Source organism: Lagenorhynchus albirostris, chromosome 13 (genome assembly GCF_949774975.1).
Source record: "Lagenorhynchus albirostris chromosome 13, mLagAlb1.1, whole genome shotgun sequence".
Classification (NCBI taxonomy): domain Eukaryota; kingdom Metazoa; phylum Chordata; class Mammalia; order Artiodactyla; family Delphinidae; genus Lagenorhynchus; species Lagenorhynchus albirostris.
The window spans coordinates 4664590-4689319 of NC_083107.1; the positions used below are offsets into that span (position 1 = coordinate 4664590).

At 39.7% G+C, this 24730-nt stretch overlaps 1 protein-coding gene across 1 annotated transcript in view; it reads right to left on the reverse strand.

Moving 5' to 3' along the window:
* Positions 1-15185: 15185 nt before the first annotated feature.
* The window catches only part of IL18R1 (interleukin 18 receptor 1), a 31840-nt gene continuing 22295 nt past the window's right edge, over positions 15186-24730 (reverse strand). The window contains exons 8-11 of the mRNA XM_060169403.1: positions 22579-22718; positions 20367-20528; positions 17807-17965; positions 15186-15541 (exon numbers count right to left, since the gene is read on the reverse strand). Coding sequence (XP_060025386.1) covers positions 15186-15541; positions 17807-17965; positions 20367-20528; positions 22579-22718 — 817 coding nt within the window. The remainder of the gene's footprint in view (positions 15542-17806; positions 17966-20366; positions 20529-22578; positions 22719-24730) is intronic.

Sequence of the window (24730 nt, forward strand, 5' to 3'; positions counted from 1 at the left end):
GAAAAGATTATAGTCAAAAATTTCCCTAATATGGGAAAGGAAATAGTCAATCAAGTCCAGGAAGTGCAGAGAGTCCCATACAGGATAAATCCAAGGAGAAACACAACAAGACACATATTAATCAAACTATCAAAAATTAAATACAAAGAAAAAAATACTAAAAGCAGCAAGGGAAAAACAACAAATAACATACAAGGGAATCCTCATAAAGTTAACAGCTGATCTTTCAGCAGAAACTCTGCAAGAGAGAAGGGAGTGGCAGGATATATTTAAAGTGATGAAAGGGAAAAACCTACAACCAAGATTACTCTACCCAGCAAGGATCTCATTCAGATTCAACAGAGAAATTAAAAGCTTTAAAGACAAACAAAAGTTAAGAGAATTCAGCACCACCAAACCAGCTTTACAACAAATGCTAAAGGAACTTCTCTAGGCAGGAAACACCAAGAGAAAGAAAAGACCTAGAAAAACAAACCCAAGACAATTAAGAAAATGGTAAGAGGAACATACATACCGATACATACCTTAAATGTAAATGGTTAAATGCTCCAACCAAAAGACACAGACTGGTTGAATGGATACAAAAACAAGACCTGTATATATGCTGTCTACAAGAGACCCACTTCAGACCTAGGGGCACATCCAGACTGAAAGTGAGGGAATGGAAAAAGATATTCCATGCACATGGAAATCAAAAGAAAGATGAAGTAGCAATACTCATATCAGACAAAATAGACTTCAAAATAAAGACTATTACAAGAGACAAAGAAGGCCACTACATAATGATAAAAGGATCAATCCAAGAAGAAGATATAACAATTGTAAATATTTATGCACCAAACATAGGAGCACCTCAATACATAAGGCAAATGCTAACAGCCATAAAAGGGGAAATCAACAGTAACACAATAATAGTCGGGGACTTTAACACCCCACTTTCACCAGTGGACAAATCATTCAAAATGAAAACAAATAAGGAAACACAGCTTTAAATGACACATTAGACCAGATGGATTTAATTGGTATTTATAGGATATTTCATCCAAAAACAACAGAATACACTTTCTTCTCAAGTGCTCATGGAACATTCTCCAGGATAGATCATATCTTGGGTCACACATCAAGCTGTGGTAAATTTAAGAAAATTGAAATTGTACCAAGTATCTTTTCTGACCACAACGCTATGAGACTAGGTATCAATTACAGGAAAAAAATGTAAAAAATACAAACACATGGAGGCTAGACAATATGCTACTAGATAACCAAGAGATCACTGAAGAAATCAAGGAGGAAATAAAAAAAAATACCTAGAAACAAATAACAATGAAAACACGACGACCCAAAACCTATGGGATGCAGCAAAAGCAGTTCTAAGAGGGAAGTTTAGAGCAATACAATCCTACCTCAAGAAACAAGAAAAATCTCAAATGAACAATCTAACCTTACACCTAAAGCAACTAGAGAAAGAAGAACAAAAAATACCCAAGGTTAGCAGAAGGAAAGAAATCATAAAGACCAGGTCAGAAATAAATTAACAAGAAATGAAGGAAACAATAGCAAAGATCAATAAAACTAAAAGCTGGTTCTTTGAGAAGATAAACAAAGTTGAGAAATCATTAGCCAGACTCATCAAGAAAAAAAGGGAGAAGACTCAAATCAACAGAATTAGAAATGAAAAAGAAGTAACAACTGACACTGCAGAAATACAAAGGATCATGAGCGATTACTACAAGCAACTATATGCCAATAAAATGGACAACCTGGAAGAAATGGACAAGTTCTTAGAAAAGCACAACCTACCGAGACTGAACCAGGAAGAAATAGAAAATATAAACAGACCAATCACAAGCACTGAAATTGAAACTGTGATTAAAAATCTTCCAACAAACAAAACCCCAAGACCAGATGGCTTCACAGGTGAATTCTATCAAATATTTAGAGAATAGCTAACACCTAAACTTCTCAAACTCTTCCAAAATATAGCAGAGGGAGGAACACTCCCAAACTCATTCTATGAGGCCACCGTCACAATGATACCAAAACCAGACAAAGATGTCACAAAGAAAGAAAACTACAGGCCGATATCACTGATGAACATAGATGCAAAAATCCTCAACAAAATACTAGCAAACAGAATCCAACAGCACATTAAAAGGATCATACATCATGATCAAGTGGGGTTTATCTCAGTAATGCAAGGATTCTTCAATATATGTAAATCAATCAATGTGATACACCATGTTATCAAACTGAAGGATAAAAACCATATGATAATCTCAATAGATGCAGAAAAAGCTTTCAACAAAATTCAACATCTATTTATGGTAAAAACTTTCCATTAAGTTGGCATAGAGGGAACCTATCTCAAGATATTAAAGGCCATATATGAGAAACCCATAGCCAACATCGTTCTCAATGGTGAAAAACTGAAAACATTTCCTGTATGATCAGGAACAAGACAAGGGTGCCCACCCTCACCACTATTATTCAACATAGTTTTGGCCATGGCAATCAGAGAAGAAAAAGAAATAAAAGGAATCCAAATCAGAAAAAAAGAAGTAAAACTGTCACTGTTTGCAGATGACATAATACTATACATAGAGAATCCTAAAGATGCTACCAGAAAACTAGTAGAGCTAATCAAAGAATTTGGTAAAGTAGCAGGATACAAAATTAATGCACAGAAATCTCTAGCATTCCTATACACAAACAATGAAAAATCTGAAAGAGAAATTAAGGAAACACTCCCATTTACCACTGCAACAAAAAGAATAAAATACCTAGGAATAAACCTACCTAAGGAGGCAAAAGATCTATATGAAGAAAACTGTAAGACACTGATGAAAGAAAAGACGATACAAACAGATGGAGAGATATACAATGTTCTTGATTGGAAGAATCAACATTGTGAAAATGACTCTACTACCCAAAGCAATCTACAGATTCAATGCAATCAAAATACCAATCAAAATACCAATGGCATTTTTCAAAATACCAATGGCATTTTTCACAGAACTAGAACAAAAAATTTCACAATTTGTATGGAAACACAAAAGACCCCGAATAGCCAAAGCAATCTTGGGAAAGAAAAACGGAGCTGGAGAAATCAGACTCCCTGACTTCAGACTATACTACAAAACTACAGTAATCAAGACAGTACGGTACTGGTGCAAAAACAGAAACATAGATCAATGGAACAGGTTAGAAAGCCCAGAGATAAACCCATGCACATATGGTCACCTTATCTTTGATAAAGGTGGCAAGAATATACAATGGAGAAAAGATAGCCTCTTCAATAAGTGGTGCTGGGAAAACTGCACAGCTACATGTAAAAGAATGAAATTAGAAGACTCCTTAACACCATACACAAAAATAAACTTAAAATGGATTAAAGACTGAAATGTAAGACCAGACACTATCAAACTCTTAGAGGAAAACATAGGCAGAACACTCCATGACATAAATTACAACAAGATCCTTTTTGACCCACCTCCTAGAGAAATGGAAATAAAAACAAAAGTAAACAAATGGGACCTAATGAAACTTATTTGCACAGCAAAGGAAAACATAAACAAAACAAAAAGACAACCCTCAGAATGGGAGAAAATATTTGCAAATGAAGCAACTGACAAAGGATTAATCTCCAAAATTTACAAGCAGCACATGCAGCTCAATATTCAAAAAACAAACACCCAATCCAAAACTGGGCAGAAGACCTAAATAGACATTTCTCCAAGGAAGATATACAGATTGCCAACAAACACATGAAAGAATGCTCAACATCACTAATAATTAGAGAAATGAAAATCAAACCTACAATGAGATATCACCTCAAACAGGTCAGAATGGCCATCATCAAAAAATCTACAAACAATAAATGCTGGAGAGGGTGTGGAGAAAAGGGAACCCTCTTGCACTGTTGGTGGGAATGTAAATTGATACAGCTACTATGGAGAACAGTATGGAGATTCCTTAAAAAACTAAAAATAGAACTACCATATGATGCAACAATCCCACTACTGGGCATATACCCTGAGAAAACCATAATTTAAAAAGAGTCATGTACCACAATGTTCACCAAAGCTCTATTTACAATAGCCAGGACATGGAAGCAACCTAAGTGTCCATCAACAGATGAATGGATAAAGAAGATGTGGCACATATATACAATGGAATATTACTCAGCCATAAAATGAAATGAAATGAAATTGTATGCTAAAGTGTACATATGGAATCTAAAAAGAAAATGGTCCTGATGAACCTAGGGGCAGGACAGGAATAAAGACGTAGACGTAGAGAATGAACTTGAGGACACAGGGAGGGGGAAGGGTAAGCTGGGATGAAGTGAGAGAATAGCACTGACATATATACACTGTCAGCTAGTGGGAAGCAGCTGCATAGCATAGGGAAATCAGTTCAGTGCCTTCGTGAGCACCTAGAGGGGTGGGATACGGAGGGTGGGAGGGAGATGCAAGTGGGGGGCATATGGGGATATACATATGCATATAGCTAATTCATTTTGTTATATAGCAGAAACTAACACATTGTAAAGCAACTATACTCCATAAAGATTTTTAAAAAAATAAATAAAATCCATGGAAGATGAATGATAAAAAAAAAGAATAAAGGCAAGAGACCTGGGAAGAGATGTGGCTAAGATGGAAGGAAAAGGCTAAACGTAAGGGGTTGCCTATGACTGGTATTCAATACCTATTGATTTGAACTTGATTCAAGTGAGTTGGGGTGTGGGAGCTATCCTTCTGAAGCTTCAGAGATCCTGATGCAGACCTTGAAGTTGAGTCTAAAGTTGTTTAGAGAGGTGATTCCTAAAGCCAGTTTGATCACTTTAATCGAGTTTGCAGGAGACAGAATACCCTCCTACAGGCATTGTGAGGATAGTCTCCAAAAATGGCTGCCATCAGTTCCTCTGGTCCTTCACGTGCATTGTTGTGCATGTCGAGAGGTGGAGTCTATTGTTCCTGTTCTTGATCTAGGTTGAATTTGTGACTTGCTTTGCCCAACAAAATGCAGTGGAAGTGCCCATCTGGATGTAGTTTTTTAAAGGTCTTCAGCTTTCTCTTGGAGGCCAGATACAATATTTCTTGTCCAAATGTTCTGAGATCACCTTGCTGTAAGGAAGCTCAAGTAGCTGTAAAAGCTAGTTGTAAAAACATGAGGAGAGAGAGAGAGTGAGCTGTCTGGTCATACTCCAGTTGATCCAACCATCTTAGTCTACATATGTGAGTGAAGAATATACTAGATGTTCCAGCCCCAGCAGACACCACATGGAGCAGAAAAATGGTCGAATGGAGTCAAATCTAGATTGCAGAATTGTGAGAAATAACAAACTGTCAATGTTTAAGCAACTAAGTTTTGGGGTGATTTGTTAGATAGCAATAAATAACTGAAACATATAATATTACCGTTGGATAAATGAATTCTATTTCACTTGGAGTAAATTGCTGGGAGAAACCAAAATGAATCTATTCTGTGCATTCATGGTTCCAAGCATTTTATGTGTGTCTATTATTGTATCAGAAACATGATACAAGGATAAATAAAATACACACGCTCTACACTCAAAGAGTTCATATTTGGGGGAAAAGGTAAATAATTACAGTGGACAGTAATAAGTTTAATCTAACAAACATTTGCTAACCATCTACTATAGGCAAGATATTTTTCTGGTAACTGTGAACAGTTAGGCTGGTCAAAGAGGGACTGGACCTCTGAAGATCATTTCTTAGATGGTAAATGCTAAGTAGAGGTATGCACAGTGGACCATAGGAGACAGGCTCTTAGCCAAACTACAGACTTGGGGATGTCTCCCAGAGGGATTTCTCTGAATTTTAATTAATTTTTTTCTAACCTCATTTGTAGATAGTTAAATTGATCATTTGTCATATCTTCAAACTCTTCCCTGGACTTTCTTACCCCTTTCTCACCATTGCTATTTGACTCTCTCCCAAGGACACTGTTTCCCTAACAGCCCACTTAAATTGTGGTTGTTTTCTCTCCCAGACCCCTTGAGCCACTGATTTCCAGCCATTATACTCCCTCCTCCCTAAAAATCCCCAGCTTTGAATAGCATGTCCTCACCCTGTAATACCACCCATTACTCACCTTGTTGAGGTTGTCCCCAAACCTCTGGTCACACTGCTGCATTTGTTACTAAACAGAACTTGGGTCTACATGCAGCAAAGCCAGTCTACTTATACCAGGTTGTGGTGAAGGAAAGAACAGCATTCATTGCAGGGTACCAAGCAAGGAGAACAGGCAGCTTGTGCTCCAAAGACCTGAATTCTCTGGTGGCTATCAGGGAAGTGTTTCTAAGGACAAAGTGAAGCGAGAGAGTCTCAGGGTATGAGATCAGCTCGTGTACAATTCTCTGATTAGCTGGCGGTGAGGTAACAGGGTCATGCTTTGGAAATCTCAATCGTCAACCTTCTGGTTCCAAAGTGTCTGAGGTCCCCATGCTGGTGGTCAGCTTGCAGTTAACTTTCTCCACCTGGTGGGGGCTTTAGTATCTGCAAAATAACTAGCCCTTGAGGAAGAACTAAAAGTCCTTGACCTAATTTTATGGCTAAACTATTATTATTTTGTCTTGCTTGACTGCTTTCCTTTGTTTTTGCATTTTCTTGCTTCTCTGATTAAATTTGCTCTTTGGAACTCAGGGAAAGCCTAGGAAGATAAAGCTCTACCAACAAGAGGCGGAGGACACAGGAGTCTGTTCCTGGGAAAGCCCCGCAGGGTTCCTCTCAGTTTCACATTCTCTGAAGAGTTTAGTCCCCCCACTTATTCTTATGCTCACCAGAACCCTCCCTGTTTTGATTCTTGGTAATCTTAGTATTCACATAGATGATCCATGGAACACTCTGGTCTCTCGATTCTTTAACTTCCTTCTCTTCCAAATGTCTTGACTTCCACACCTACCTCAGGCATTTATTCCTACACCTGCCATTACTAGTATTTGACATGCCTCAATAATCTCCGTTTCAAGCATCCTATCATCTTACTCCCTGAAACACTCTGATATCAATTCATTTGTGACAATCATGTGGTCACAGAAGAAACTTATATTGCTCTAACCAAATCTTCAACGACACCCTCTATACACGCATTTCCAACTTAAGATTTATTGTCATGCATTATTATCAGTCGCTTACCTATACCTTTAGTTCACTTGACACTCTCTTATTTTATCGCATTAGCTTAAAAATTACTAACTCTCTTCCTTAGTTGAACATACACAACTGAACATGGCTGGAGGAAACACACAGGCATGCTGACTCGTCTCCATAACCTGAGGGAGACTCTAACACTTGTTAGCAGCCATGCTATATTTCTCTACTTCACTCAGTATCTTATTTTCCTAGAAAACAACTTCATATTTCTTCCTTTCTTCTAAAGTTTCCCCCCTCATCCTCATTCTCAGCTGATGACTGAGAAACTTGCAGTAAACAGAACAGCAAACAGAAAAGAACTTCTTTAAGCTCCATCAAAAGCATCTACTCACCTGTTTTTGCAGGCGTTAGTAAGGGACATATGTAAAGCAGCTGCTAAGGAGCTATTATAGAGAACACAGGTCCAGGGTAGAACTTCCTGACTGAATATGAAACATGGGAGAAAGAGAATTAATATAGGTGACCCTCAGTTTCCTGCTTAGAAGAAAATGGTTCTACCATTTTCATCAGGTAGAAAATGGGTTCGTAAAACCAAAACAGAGGTACAGGCTTTGGGAAACTAGAATCAATTCAGTATAAATAGTTGAGTTTTAGATGTTATGTATGTTTCTAGATAAAGTTACCCAAGGTAGAACTGAATGTGTGATTCTAGAGCTCAGAAAACAGACCATAGATGGGAAGAGGGATTTTTTCCTCTTTAGGTTTGCTAAAGCAATGGGCAAGGATAATATGCGGCATGAGAAGGAAAGAAGATTCCAGAAAGGGACCCTGGAAAATTTTAAGGGAGGGGTGGCATGGAACAGAGAAAGGGAAACCACCAAACAGTATGAAAAGGGAATATGAAAATGGGGCTATGAAAACCAGGAGGGAATCTTTTCACAAATCCAAGGAGGTTTCAGAAGAAAACTGGGGTGACTAGTGTTGACTACAACATACAAGTCAAGTGAGGTTGAAGAGTTTCCATTAGAGCTGGGGATCCAGAGCCTGCAGACGTCCTGGACTGCAGAGTATGGGAGATATTGCAGCAAATGGACCAGGGATTAATGAGAAAGCAAAGCATAGCCTGCCTTTCTAAGAACCTTGACTTTGAACAAAGTTTTAGATATAATCTGTTGACTTCCTAACAATGAAAGGTGTGATTTACTCCCCAACACCAACTCCAAATAGAGTTATACCATAATTTTAGTTAAATAAATGTTGAATATTTACACCATTGTTACAGGTAAATACTATTTATGGCTGAGCCATATAATACTATTTGACTACATCTCTTTTCGTATACCAACTTTTGTTTCACTAGAAGCTAATAATTATTTTTCTTCATTTGATTAAATTTCTCTATATTTATCATTAACTCATTCCTCAACTTTCCACTAGAAATGTAAATGACCTCTCAATGCGTTAACCACACTGGGAAATCTGTCTTCTTCCTGAAAACGGTCTATCTGGAACTTGCTCTCAATTGCCATCGTGGGATTTCCATTTACCGTCAGCCTGGAGAAACTTTTTACCACTCTCCTAAGTTGGATCCCTTATTTCTGAGCCTTCTTAGAGGATGTTCTCTTTTTTGGAGAAGCACCTCTTCCAGTAGACCTCAGACACAAGGTACATGGGAAGTAAATATCTTGAGGGCTTACATGTCTGAAAATCTCTATTTTGTCCTCATATTGGAGAATAATTGTCTGAGTATAAGACTGCAGGGAGCACATCACTTTTCCTTCCAAGTTTGGAAGTGATTCTCTGTTTTGCTGGGAAATTGGTAGCCCTTTCAATCTAGAAACTCATGTCCTTCAATTTTGAGATATTTCAATTGCCTTAGTGTATATATGTAAAAACAAATTAGAAGATCACCGAAGAGAAGACACCATTTTAATAGCAAAATAGTCCAAACTTAACATGAGATATCCAAAATCTCTATGAGTAAAACTATAAAACAATCCTGAATGAACCAAATGCATATTTGAACAAGTGGAGAGACATCCTATGTTCTTGGCTAGGAAGATGCAATCTCAAAAATAAGTTGATCCTCCCTATATTAATTTAAAACTTTAATGTGAACTCAATAAAATGTCATCAGTTTTTTTTTTCCTGGAGTTAAGCATACTAATTATAAAGTTCATTTGGAAGAAAAAAGCATGTACGAAAAGTCAGGAAATCACTGAAAAATAGGAGCTTTGGGGTGAGGTTAGGGACATAGCCCCTACAAGATATTAAAATATGTTTTAAAGTCTCTGCAACTGAAACAGTGTGGTATTACCACATGAATAGCAAGTTGACCAATAGAATAGACTAGATAGTCCAGAAATAGATCTAATAGGAAATGGAAATTGAGTATAAGTTAGAAGGGGCATCTCAAATCAGTGGGTAAAAGTAAAAACGTAGTATTGTGGTAAATGGACTGTCATCTGAAAAATGATTCAATGGATTCATTCCTTGCACTGCACACCAGTACAAATTCCAAATGGATTGAAGATTTAAATTTTAAAAATTAATCTCTATGAGTACTGGAAATATGGGTGAATTCCTCTATAATCAGGGAATGGGTAAATATCAAAAGCAAAGTTAAAAACACAAGGGACAAAGTGGGAAAGAAAAATATTTTCAACTTACATCACAATGTCTTAGTTCTAATATGTAAAGACCTTTCAACAACAGGGATGAAAAAGATCAACATCGCTACAGTAAAATTGACAAAAGCTAAGGGGCTAGCGCTCCTTACATTGCTGATGGGAATGGAAAATGATATTACTTTACCCCTACGAAAAGGAATATGGCAATATCCAGCAAAATTACATGTACATTGCCCTCTGACCCATGTATTCTACATTTGGAATCTATCCCCAAAATAATCTTGAAAAATGTGAAAAGATGCATGCATAAGGGGACTTCCCTGGCGTTCCAGTGGTTAAGACTCTACACTTCCATTGCAGGGAGCACAGGTTTGATCACTGGTCAGGGAAATAAGATCCCACATGCCCGCAGCGTGGCCAGAAAGAAAGAAAGATAAAAAAGATGCATGCATAAGACAACATAATTCTTTACAACATAATCTGTAATAGCAAAAGACTGGAAACATCTGAGATTGGCTGTATAAACTATAGCATAACCAAGCCACACAATGGTGTACCACGTAACTGTAAGAATGAGAAACAGCTCCATATACAGTTAGGGAGTGATCTCTGGAATATATTGAGTGGGAAAAGCAAGGTGGAAAAATTGTAGTTAATACACTACGATTTATCTGTAAGACGTGGGGAGATTAAATATGTATGCCTATTTAATTACATTACAAAACAGAAGGGTAAATCAACATCACTCTTAGAAAGGTTTACCTGTGGGGAAGGGGAGAACAAGAAGGGTAGAAGATGGACTTCTCTGCATATACCTTATTTTGCAGATTTGCTCTTAGAAGGATGTAAATATTTTGCATTATTATAAAACAAAATACAATTTAAGCAGCAATTCCTAAAAAAGCACAATAAAAGAAATAAATCTAACTGTATACTGAGTCAGCAAAACTACGTCAAGAGGAATCATTTCACATGACTTTAGGACACACCGACTTGGCTTTACATTCTAATGGGAGGTTCTCAAGGCATAAAACAGTCCCCCCAAAATCTTGAACTGTTTTTAGTCAACAAAATATTGATGGCGTTGTTCGTATCATCATCCTTCTGAGGCTATTGTGTATATTGTGGGATAAAGCAAAGGAATAACTAAGTTGCTGCTGGTGGACTCAGTTGGGTGAACAGAAGCAGTTGGTTTTTTTTAGCTCTCAGCAGCTCCACAGCTAGCCTGCAGGATGGTCTGAGCTGACATCTGCAGCAGAATCTTCATGATTCCAGAGATTTCTTCCTGTCTGTGGCAGGATCAGCAGCTCTTGGCAGCCCAGTGTTTTTCTGGGTGACTTTGGACTATATCCTTGGAAGAATAGACTAGAGTCTATTTCTTCCCCTTTCTAAACAATTCTATAACCATTTCTGTTTAAACTAGCCAGGGAGGATTACGTTCATTACATCTAAACCATGGCCTATTCAGAGGTGTTTGATTTTGCCAAATAAAATTGTTATGTGGAATCTCAACATAAAAATGGGTAAGAGCAGCGCTACTCCTGTTGAAGTACTGATATTTGGAAGGAATGGGAAGTGGGGAGAGGGCTGGGACCAGGCACACATGCACCCACTGCCCGGGATGGTCGCTAAGGCACCTCTGAAGAGAGCTGGGACTCCTGAAACCCAATTTGAAAGTCGATTTTAATATGGCCACCATGAATGATTAAACTTGCACATCGAGTTGTAGCCATTGTTTAAATGGGGTATCATGTTCCTCGGATGGTATGTGCAACCACAAAGTAGGCTGCAAAGAGATGAAAGCTGGTTTTCACAAGCCTCTCACAGAAAAGTAGGCATTGGTCTCAGCACTCCCAGGCTGGACTCTGCGATCGCTATCAGTGTGGCCCGCAGGTAGGGCTGAAGCACTCAGTGTCCTGCCCACAGCGCACACAGCCCGTTTCCTGTTAGAGTCGTGGCCTGGCCACAACTTCTTGGCCCTGACCCCGTTTCTCAGAGTAGCTTCTGCTCAGAAAGATGGCTTCCCCCAAACCCCAGCTCTCCTCCCTCAAGAGGTGCACTCGTGCCAGGTTGATGAACTATTTCCTCTGAGTATTTAAAGCTTTGATTCAACTCGGTTTTGCCCGTGTCCCCGGTTCAGACAAGCATGTTGATGGCTGCAAGGAGGTGCACCCACTCTGAGCCTTGCTGACACTCCTCCGCAGCCAGCTGGTCAACCACTCAGCATCAATTCAGGATGAGCTCCTAGTACCTCTCAGGGCTCTTAACTCCCCCTACCTCAGCAGATGCCACAGTCACGTGTACACTTCCATCCTGTGGAGGATTTGAGTGCTATTCTCCCTCCATCCTTACCCTAGTAGCCTAGAAGAGCCCTCGTACTCTTTTAACCTCCTGAGAGCCAGTCCTAAGCAGCCCTGCTTCCTCTCTGCAAGACTGTTCTAGACCCTCCTAGTACAAGGTGCCTCCCCAGGAAAGTGCCTACAGCCTCCCACAACTTACCTGGTCTCCCTGCAACAGGCAATTCCAGAGAGGAGACGGTATCCCTCTCTGCCCCGGCCTGGTCACACTAGCTAATTGCATACCCAGGTCAAGTCCCTGGACAGACCATGTCTCAGGTTCCTGGGTTTAGAATATGTGGGTAATAAGGTCTCTCTCTGCTTTACAAGAGTATAACTCGAATTTAATAAATGTTTCCAGCATATAATAGACATACATGGGTTGTTTCTTTATACATCTTAGACAGCTGGTTGTTCACTGATTCTCTGAAATGGACTCCACAGTGTAAGGACATTTGAAGTCATAGAAGAGAATGACATTATTCTATCAATAAAAGTTAGGTACTGGTCCTGATTGGAAATGCTTGGCATTTAAATTTTAAAATATGCACATGAGTTAACCGGCACGTGAAGACCTAATATTTGTGCTGGATATTGGGTGGCCTTGTGAGAGGGAATGGAATTCTTCTTTTGCTCCTGGATGGATTTTAAAGAAGGCAGGTACAAAGTAATTTGACATAAGAAAAGATAGATCTAAGCATTCATTTTGAATGACCCATATCTTATTTTAAAAGGTGGGAATCTATGTTGAGACTGAGGGATTGAATTTTTTTTTTTTTTTTTTGCAGTACACAGGCCTCTCACCGCTGTGGCCTCTCGCTTTGTGGAGCACAGGCTCCAGAGGCGCAGGCCCAGTGGCCATGGCTCATGGGCCCAGCCACTCCGCGGCATGTGAGATCTTCCCGGACCGGGGCACGAACCCGTGTCCCCTGCATCGGCAGGCGGACTCCCAACCACTGTGCCACCAGGGAAGCCCCTGAAATTTTAAACTAAGTGAAAAAGATGTCGAGATTTTTCAAAAATAAAGGCACGAGACCAATGGTTCATTAATGTATTTTAAAGCATATATTTACTGTATACATTTAATACAAAATACATTTAATGTATTTAAATCATACATAATAAAAAAGAAAAGCAGATCATTCTATTAGAGACTATGATGATAGCAATAAAATTTCTCACGACCACATATTTTCACATATAAATCTTCTTAGTAATTAAATCCCTTTACTTTTTTTAGCCATCCAACTAGCATGCAAAATTTTAAGTGCTACAAAAATTAGACTACTTTCTTATACTGAAAATCTCATTTTTCTTTGATTTTCAGTAGTATCTACCACAGCTGTTTTATTATTTAAGTTGCCTGATTTTATTTTTTTTTATTTTATATTGGAGTATAGTTGATTTACAATGTTCTGTTAGTTTCAGGTGTACAGCAAAGTGATTCACCTGATCCGTTCTTTCTTAGACCCTTTTCCCATACAGGTTATTACAGAACATTCAGTAGAGTTCCCTGTGCTATACGGTAGGTCCTTGTTGATTATCTACTTTATATAGAGTAGTACCACAGCTGTTTTAAACAGTCTCTGCTTTAAATTTTTCTGGAACATTCATGCCGCACCCATATCTTCTAACCAGCCTTCCAAACTTACCCAGCTCTTTCCTTTCTCTGTAAGGCTGCACGCTATTTATCACTCACTCAGTGATTTTCATGAACAGACCCCTGAGGCCGTCAAGAAGGCCCAGTACTAAGGAGACAGATATATGTCTTCCAATGTGAAAAGCTGCAGACGTCCAATGCAGATATGCTGATGTGCTGCTCCTCTAGGTTTCTCTGTAAGAATGAATCGCCTCAAGTCAAAACTGCCTTCCTTTCCAGATCTTGTTCTCTTTCCACCGCTAAATAACTGACCTAGGTGATAACTAATAACAATAACAAACGTAGTAATACCAACACTTATTGAGTGTTAAGTTTGTGTCAAGAACTGTTGTAAGAGCTTCATTTGTATTTATTCACTTAGTCCCCCTGTACAGTTCTTATAAATTCTAATGTTACAGATGAGGAAACTGCATCACAGATGCAGTTAGAAGTTAGAAGAGTTTCCGGAGATCACAGAGGAAGTGGTAAACCCGGGATTTGAGCTCAAGTGTCTTGGCTGCCATGCTGCCTCCACCCAAAGGGCATTTAAAATCTGTCGCCTTTTAAAAATCAAGCAAGTAACCATCCTTTTTTGGCTGTTGAATAACTCATCTGACCTGGCACCCATCCTGTGTCTAAACCTTTATGCAGAATCAACAAATGTTTTAGACCATTTTTTGGAAAGACCCAGAAAATTATTTGAATTAAAACTTGTGTCTGGCATGAAAGATTAAAAAGTTGTTTTGAGTTCTTTTTAAGAAGTTCCCACAAATAGGTCCAATTAAGCAAGCCCTCTGCAGCATCTTAGTGGGGTTTCAAGAACTGTAGGTCTGCAGCTGTAGCCAGGATACATTAATGCACGTGCTCTGAGGCTGAGGCCCTGTTACAGCAGCTCACACCTCGCTCCCTGCTCTGCTCGCAGCCCCGTCGGTTCTCCCAGAGCCCCACCCTGCACCCCGCATCCCAGGCACTGTCAGAGGTGTTTAGAGGTAGGGAGCTATTGTGGGTTCGTGAAGGCACCATTCCAGTTCCTGTGTCACCTACTGGCTCATAGAGAAATGCCACTTTGTGAACTTAAAATCCTTCAGTTCAATTGTTAGCATTAAAAATCTCTTGAAGACGTGCCCTTATTTTAAGGCCTAAGTTATTCTGCACCGTGTGCAGTCTCACAGTTGCTGAATGGGATTGAGCAGAGTGCCTGCATCCAGTTATGGAAGAGGGAGAAACAGGAGACCCATTTCTGTTGAATTCCAGGGTCTTCTGAGAGCCCACGACTATAGCTCAATGTTTAGTCTTATCCCCGGCAACCTAATGACAAGTTTCATCTTCAGACTGTGACTAGGACATTCACAGAGTAGAGTTAAATATTTGAATAATGCCCTTCATTATCAACAGGCTCATACACTCAGTCCCCAGAGTGTCAAGAGTTCTTTCTTCTGCTCAGCTTTTCTGAAGATCAGGGCTGCGAAAAAACAGGCAAGACTTCTGCTTCTTCTCTATATGGTTTGACTGCTTTTGCGGGCATCAGATAAAGAAGATTCTTCCAGAACCTTGAGTTATAAGACAGAGATTTATCGGCCTGCCACTTCAGAACTCTGTGGGATTTCAAAAGCTTCAGTGATTGAGGCAAGAATGTGAAGTCACCGACTGGTGTAAATTCAATTAAGATGATTTTAATTTTCCTTTCCACTAGTGCTTCATGGAGTCCACTTTCAAGTTCATACCTGACTTCATTAGACATATAACTTTTACTCAGGACAATTATCAGTCTTCGGCTTTTCTCTATCAATGAATGGATTTCATCAACAACAGCTGAAAATACGAGAAGTGGCAGATTAAGAAAACTGAAAGGGTGGGCATGAGATTAAAATCATTTTGCACAGGGCTTCCCTGGTGGCGCAGTGGTTAAGAGTCCGCCTGCCGATGCAGGGGATGCGGGTTCGTGCCCCGGTCTGGGAAGATCCCACGTGCCGCAGAGCGGCTGGGCCCGTGAGCCATGGCCGCTGGGCCTGCGCGTCCGGAGCCTGTGCTCCGCAACGGGAGAGGCCACAGCAGTGAGAGGCCCGTGTACCGCAAAAAAAAAAAAAAAAAAAAAAATCATTTTGCACAGTCCTATTTTGTATTAACTCAAATTCACTAGTAAGTTTTTCTTTGAGATAAACCATTAATTCTCAACTTTATATGCCTATTAAAAAAGCAATCATCTACACAATGATATAATGAATACCTACTTGGCACTTTTTCTGTGCCATACCTTCTTCTAAATATTTTATGTATATTAACTCATTTAATCATCATAATGACCCTATGAAGAAAGTATTGTGATCACCCCCATTTTACAGATGAAGAAGCCAAAGCAGAGTGGTTAAGTAACTTGCCCAGAGTCACGTGGCTAGTAAATGGCAGAACCAGAACCTGAACCCAAGTGGTCTGGTTCTGGAGTGTATGTTCCTAAACATTCCACTGTCTTGCCTCTTTACATGGATGGTGGAACATGGTAAAATTTGAATTAAAATTTTTTTTACAAAATCCTGCCATTATTCTAGACCACAGGTTGCTAAATTTTTTCCTGTAAAGGGGCCAGGTGGTAAATATTTTAGCCTTTGTGGGTCATACAGTCTTTGTCACAGCTACTCAACTCTGCTGTTGTAACTCAAAAGCAGCCACAGACCACACATGAACATATGTGTAGAGATGTTTCAATAAGAGTGGCAGGCAGGACCTGACCTGTGGATGGAAGACTGCCAACCTCTGTTCTAGACCTCTAGCCCTCCTCAGATAGAGTTCTTAGCCAAAACTAATCATATCAAATATACAAACATCCTTTATTTTTATTTAAAAACTAAGAAGAAATCTGTTTTTAAAATGACTCCTAGAAAAATAATGGAAATATTGGGTTGGCCCAAAAGTTCTTTTGGCTTTTTCTGTAACATCTTCCGGAGAAACCCAAATGAACTTTTGGGCCAACCCCAATATAATAAAATTGATGTAATCGATGTAAAGTCAAGCAGAAATACTTTGTACGTGACAGAATGTCTTCTTAGATACAAAGAGTGATGCACAAAAATATCACAGTGTTGAATGCATCTGACAATTTGGCATATTATTCCTTTTGAGAAGTTATCTATTACTAAAAAGTATTCTCTATTTCTGATTTGTAATATTTTCCCTTCTTAATTTGTAACCCAGGAGGAAAAAAAAAAAAACACAACTGTTTCTTATTTCCTACTCTGTCCTAAATGCCCAGCTTAGAATTTGGCACAAGGATGGTGCTCAGTAAATGTTGGATGAATGAATGAGTGATGGTAACTATGAAGACATCTGTATTGCATCATCTGTGATGCGTCAGCATCCAACATAATTTGACATCAGATTCCAAATCTCTGGAAGACTTCAAAGCTCTGGAGGACTTTCAGAGAAAACATGGAAATGTTACTAAATTTCTTTGATTTTGACTGTAATATACTTCAATATATGTGTTATAGACATTTGTATTCACATATTAATTAAAAAATAAAATTTCACAACTAAATTATTCTAGGAACCACCAATCTCCTTTTATTCATCCTTTGCCATCAGTCCTAATTTCTACTTCAATTTTCTCAGCAATGTTAATGCGATAAAGAAGAAACATTTTCTGGTAAGAATTAACCTGTTTTATAGTCCAAAGGATCACATATTAAATTAAGAACTGGTTCTGCTGTACAAAATATCATCAAAAGAGGTATTCTTACTGTGGGGTATTTCTAGATAAATGCCTCATGATAATGATTCTGGACCTGCTTCTGAGAATGGAATGCCTACTTCCTTTCTCCAAGACTCAGAGAACTGTGAAGCCAAGTGAAGAGACCAGGTCCCCAAGAGGCCATTTTTGGAAACAGTGCAATCTTCTCATCTTCTCACTACTGCTTGTATTGATTTAGCTGGTTATTTCTGGTTTAGAGGACTACTTCATTTGTTTGTTTTTAAGCAAGCAGAATAGCCTTCTGTAAGGCTAAGCTCTTCATCTTCTAAAAGTAAAGATGAAGTTAAAGATGAAAACTCCACTAGTTTTCTATCTGATATTTCCTTTCTTACCTCTTCCAGGCACCACATCCCGTTCAAATATGCACAACTTATACCCAAAACGCTTCTCCAACACCCTGGGCAAAATCTCCACAGCAAAGGTGTGCTCCTCTCCGTTCTCGGGCCGACATTCTTTTAGGTAAGACACAAAAGCATCGTACGTTTTCCCATCTAGGAGATAAGGTTGACTCTTTTAATTAGTGTGAAAATAAGGGTTTATTTAAGTACAAATTTGAGCGAAAGTTCTGAAAAATGGGAACAGAATCATTGAAAAAGAAGAGTTAAATATAGCATCCTCACCTCTAAATGCATCAAACAGTGTGCATTAAATATGTGTAGTTCGTTGTATATTGATCATACCTCAATGAAGCTCTTAAATAAAAGAATTAAATATTTTTCATAGAAAACAAATAATTCTATAACTTAATGACAAATTTAGCTCAAAGCAAAGTGAATTAACTTCGTTATTTTTATATTAGTAAATTAGAAGTTGTAAATGTGAATAATAAATCTATAAAAACTCAAAGGAAAAATATGAAAATTATTTTATGACTTTGAGGGGTTCAAGACTTCATGGGAGAGGTAACTGTAGCTATGATGGAAACAGCAAGAGAACTAGAATTAGAAGTGGAGCCTGAAGATGTGACTTAATTGCACGATGAAACTTTCAACGGATGAGCAAAGAAAATGTTTTCCTGAGATGGAATCTACTCCTGGTGAAGATACTGTGAAGATTGTTGACCTGACAACAAAGGACTCAGAATATTACATAAAGTTAGTTGATAAAGCAGCAGCTTTTTATATGCACTGGGAAACCAAAAAAATTCGTGTTACTAACTTTATTGCGATATTAGCTTTATGCAGTGGTCTGAAACTGAACCCGCAGTATCTTCAAGGTATGCCTGCACATTAAAAAGTCTTCCATGTAGCACACCACTATCAAGAAAGTCAAAAGCACACCACGATCAACAACCTGGGAATAATATTTGCATTTTATATTATAGACAATAGGCTAACCTCCCTAAAATGTAAATAGCTGCTAAAAATAACCAAGCAAAAAAAAAAAAAAAGTCAACAACCCAGTAGAAGCATGGGCAAAGAATATGAATGGGTACTTTGAAAAAGGAAATACAAATGGGTCTTAAACACATGAGAAGCTGCTCATACTTTTGCACAGTAAGCAAAATGCAAGTGAAAACTACACTTCGATACCCCTCAGATTTTATCTATCAGATCGGCAAATATCCAAAAGGTTGTGGGTAAGGCTATGAGAAAAAAATGTACTCCCGTCCTTTGAAGGTGGTAGGCAGCAGAGAAATATGGAGCGCAAATTGGTAATATCAATCAAAATAACAACTATATCCACCTCTGCACTTCTAGTAATTCCACTTCAGGGAATTTTTCTTTCAGTTACACTGCACACATGTGAAACAATAACTGTACAAAAGTTATCCACCATGTCATTCCTGCAGTAACAAAAGGTCTTAAGCAACCCAAACGTCCATCACACGGTGACTAAATAAACAATAATACATCCACAGAAATAAAACACTGTGCAACCCTAAAAAATGAGAGATTTTATAAACTAATATGGAAGGGTACCCAAGGTATAGTACAGCAAAGTTCAGAATAGGGCACATAGCATGCCAAGATTTGTCTTTTAAACAGGTGTGAAATAAGATTCTCTATTCGTATTGGTTTGGATGTACATCAAGGTGGGATGGGGTAGGAAACAGGCACGGAGCAAGTGTACATGTATAATTTCTAAGACTTTTGGTGTTTGAACTACGTATGTCCTACACACACACACACACACACACACACACACACACACACAGAAACAAAAGCAAGTGCAATGGATTAGATTTATTTTTTAAAATTTGGTAGCTATTTCGAATCTTGAGGACTTCTAGTCACCTGCAAGAATAGAGAAACTGAGACAGTCGCCAGATAGAAGCTGGAGTAGATGAAAAGTGGCAGATCTAGGGGACTGGAACTCAGGTCATTTGGTGCGCACTTCAAGGTTCTTACAAGTACATCATGCAGCCTCCTTTGCCAGGTTAAAATAATGAACCATAATACAATTCTTTATTTTTCTGGCCTTGCCACGTGGCACATGGGATCTTTGTTCCCTGACCAGGGATTGAACCCGTGCCCCCGCACTGGAAGCACAAGAGTCTTAAGCACTGGACAGCCAGGGCATTCCCAATTCAATTCAATTTAAATGACCTTTATTGAGTGTGAACTTTGTGAAGGCACCAGATGGCGTGTGAGCAATGACATTCAGACACACAGTCCCTGGGCCTAACCATCTCACAGGGCATTTAGAAGGACACGACACACATGCATGAAACAATTAGAGAACAACTTTTAGCAACAGATAAGCACAAGAAAAAGTGGCCCAGACAATATTCATAACGGACGCTTTGTTCAGATCAATTTTTCTTATGGAAAACTTCTACCGCCAATATGTCTACAATATAATCAAAATGAGGTGAAGATTGATGTTTGTTTATATAGCTTCTTAATAAAACTGTAAAATAAGAAATCCCAGCATGACAACATTCGTTACCTGTTAAGGTTTCATCTCTTCCCAAGAAATGTCTATAAAATAGAACCAAGTCAACTCTATAAATGGCACACACGGTCACTAGGCACACAATGACCACTGAGATCAAAACAGCTACGATCATTCCTCTAGTGAAGATGTGGCCGGGGATGTCAACTGGGTCTTCTAGAAAGAAAAAGAAAACGGGAAAAACTAGAGAAATTTCACCAGCATCTTTCGCCATCACTCTGTGGTGGTCAGCGTTTACCTTTAACACAAATCTACTTGTCTACCCAACACATTCCATTGAGTTGCTCTGCAGTCCTGCCTTTAGTCTCCAGTGGTGACCTCTCTGCTCCATAAAAATGTGTACAAGGGTATTCAGAGACGTGAACTGAAAGCATTACGATGTAGTCTGTCCACACTTTTGGAAGTTGGATCTCTAGGATGATAAGACACTAGGATGAGATTCAGAGGGGCCCACACCGAAACCTCAGCTGGCGGCTTGGGAACATAGATGGAGGCGCAGAACCTTGAGAGAGCAAGCACTGAGCTGAGTCTGTGTGGGCTCCAGCCTGGCTCCATCATCTACTTTGTATCCTAGGGAAAGTCACTGATGCCCTAAACTCTTAGAATTTCATCTGTATACATAATACAGCTATCAAGCTAGTGATATTTTCTCCTTCACTTACAGGGTTGCTGTTTTGGAGGAGGGTTAAATATTACACATAAGTAGTTGACACAGTGCCTGGCACTCAGCTCTGAGAATTTTTGTATATTTTTATACGAAAGTGTCCTTTGAGAAAAAAATTACGTTTCCTAGATTGATTCAGTTTATGCTCATTGTGGACAACATGAGATACAACAGAGGAGTATAAAGGATAGAATAATTATTGAATAACCATCCCACAGTGTGGCAACGGCCACCGCCAACAGGCTAGTACATTTCCTTCCAGGTTTTGTTTTTTCCCTGAAAACATTTACTTAGTTGGAACCATCTGGTGGTCACGCTTTATTTCTTAACATTATATTAGGAGCATTTCTCTAGGTCTTTAAAATTATAATTCATATTATCTCAGTATTTAGATCGACTGCAATTTTTCATAAATATACAGAATGCTGCAATGAACACAGGCATAAATCCTTATCTATGTTTCTGATTATTTCCCTAGAGTAGATTCTAATGGAGGTGGGGTTTCTAGGTCAAAAAGAGTAAGCATACATAAAACTCTTGCCATCGTGACACAATTTTAGGGATTATCTTTCCAGTAAAATTAATTATTAGGATGTAAGTAAGCAACCATCGTTGCTTGGTAAGTGAACTCTGAATAAAGCCAGCCCCTGGGGTTCCTGCATCTCTGAAAGGCTTACATATCTATGACTGTGCTGCACAAATACACACACTCTCACGTTGGCCCACACACTCCTCCAGGGATAATGGTGGAGTCAAAGACCCTATTCCCCACACAGCATTTGTGAGCCCAGCAGAAGGAAAAAATGATCAGGGTAGAAACATCTATGGTAGAGATAGCACAGCCACGCATTGATCTAGGACAGTTTACAGCACGACTTCTGAGCAGCTCCTGAGTCTGTGGCCCTCGGTTGGACTGTTTCGGTGGAGGATGCCCTCCATCAGGTGGGCACTGAAAAACTCTGAGTCCAGTGATCAGAGCCATCAACTAACTGTCCACTTGCCAAGTCCAGGGACTATCCCAAGAGAGGGAAGCCTAAGTGAGTCTTTGTTGAACGAAAGACCACACCCAAGGGCCCCTGTGCCCAGGGCCCAGCTAAGGTAGGGTGGAGGCAGCAATTACTCCTGGACCACTGGTCTCATCCTACACGGAGCAGCAAACTTTCCTCCTGTTGTTCAGAGTGTGCCTGAGCTGCCCGGACCACCTCCCCTGTGACTCACCAACCCTGAGCTCTACCTACCTCCCCGCTCTGGGCCCCTGGTTGCTACACAGGATTGGAATATGTTTGAGAGCAGAAGAATACGCTTGAGGTTTTCATTCTCTGCTTGGAATCAGGGGATTGGGATTGGAATCAGGGCACAGGGGATTGCAGCAAGGGCTGAGCACCAGCTCTGCCACGGAACGCCTGTGACACAGGGCAAACCCTTCACCTCTCAGGAGCTTGGTTCCTGGTGTGTAAGATGAGAAAGTGATGAGCGACGACAGGTCTCTCAGCTGCTACATTCTAGGTTTCCACAAACTGCCAAAGATAAAATTTCTCACACCTTTTTTCAATAAGATGAAGTTTTTGGTGTCTATGCCTCCCTCGCTGGCTGCAGTGCAATTATATGAAAAGTTCAGATTGTTTTCATTAACAGTCTCAATTCTCAGTATTTTTGAAGCCAGCCATTTGCCTTCTGAAGTCCTGTAAGAGAGGAAAATGGTTTAGCAATAGGCTTTGTGTCATTGCCAACACGTTACCCATGAAAGAGGAATTTGTATGTGCAAATACATCTGCACAAAGACACGGCTCTGTGGACTCCAGGGAACAGTCCCCTTCTGGTGGGTTCTCTTCAGGTGTGAGCCTCCTGCTCCCCGGGGGTCTCAGCCCTCCTGAGACCATCTGGGGACGGCGCTGCAAACTGCCTAAAATTAAAATGCCTGGGAGGTAACGATGCTCAGTTGAAAACACAAGAAAATATTCTCTCTCTCAATTACAGGCACACTTCATTTTACTGAGTTTTGCTTTATTATGCTTCGCAGAAACTGCACGTTTTACAAATTGAATGTTTGTGGCAACAGGGTCTCAAGCAAGTCTTTTGGTGCCATTTTCCCAACAGCATTTGCTCGCTTTATGTTTCTGTGTCACATTTTGGTAATTCTCAAACTTTCACATTTTTTCATTATCGTTATATTTGTTAAGAGATCTGTGATCAGTGGTCTTGGATGTTACTATCATAATGGTTTGGGCATTTATTTTAGCAATAAAGTATTTTTTTTTAGCAATAAAGTATTTTTAATTAAGGTATGTACATCATTTTTTAAGATGCAATGCTATTGCACACTTAATAGACTACAGTATAGTGTAAACATAACTTTTATATGCATTGGGAAATCAAAACATTCACGTGACTTGCTTTATTGTGATATTTGCTTTACTGTGGTGGTCTGGAACTGAACCCTCAGTATCTCCCAGGTGTGTCTGCATTTTCCCCCATTCCTCCTGTCCTGACGACTCAGCATTCCTCCCACTGTGAAGTCTCCACCAGCTGTGATAAGGCCGCGTATCGTTAATACAGACGCAGATTCATATCAAGTTTGTCCTAGCAGTCCTAACGACCACTCTTCTTTTGTTCAGCATTTAAAATAAATTAAAACCACTATTCTCAGACACCCCCAAGCACATGAGAAATGCCAATTAAGCTGCTCAGTGAGTGTCAGAAAATGACCGGAGGCCACCAGGAGCGGCCAGCTCTCTTTCTCTACTAAAAGGACTCAAGCCACCCTGTCCCTGATGCAGGGCACACGCTCTTGGCGCCTGCCTCCTGCTAGGGGCAGGCCCTGAAGGTGCGCCGTCAGCCAGCACTCCCAGGTGTAGTCGCTCACCCGGCAGGCCCCCCGCAGCTGGATGTGGTACCCACTGTAGCCTCTAACTGTCTCAAATGCATTTTAGAAGAGAAGTCATACATCTGTACAGAAGTCACCCACCCCGAAATATCAACCATCTAACATCAATGTAAAATCCACAAAGAAAGTAAAAAAAAATCCCACTGAGAGGCCAAAATAGATGACATAAGTTCATGCGCCCAGTATAAAGAAAGATTTAGCCTCGCTTAAGCCCTTAGTTTAGCTGAAGCTCCGTTTCTAGTAAGTTTGGTGAATTGGTCTTCTGTGCCTCCAGAGATTAACAATGGATCATGAGAAGGAGGAAATGCAGGAATCCGGTGGGGGACAGACACTGAGGACAAGAGAAAGTGGCAGGATAGCCACGCAATCCAGCTGAGCCAACACTCCATGAGCACTAATCACGCTCCCGGCTCTGGGCGAGGGGATAAAAAAAACCTCACAAGTGCAGCTAAGGTGACAGACACCTTCGGACCACTACTCCCTAGAACCTGAGTGTACAGTTACCTTAATAACGACAGTAATGACCCAAAGCCATTCAGAAACATTGTAATGGCCACAGGCTTAGCATGTTTTGTTTTAATAAGTATAACCATTCCTTAATATAGGCTATTTAAACTAGACGGCATTTGGAAATTTTTGCACCAACTCTGCCTCCTAGATATTTATATCTAACCATTGCCCTGTTTGCGTTTTCTAGCTGTTCTTCGTGTGTTTCTAGTTTCCATTAATGGACTCTGACAGGAGAGTGCTGCCATAATTACGATCAGTGGCGATGGACCAACAACGATGTCACAGGGCAGGAGACCGGTC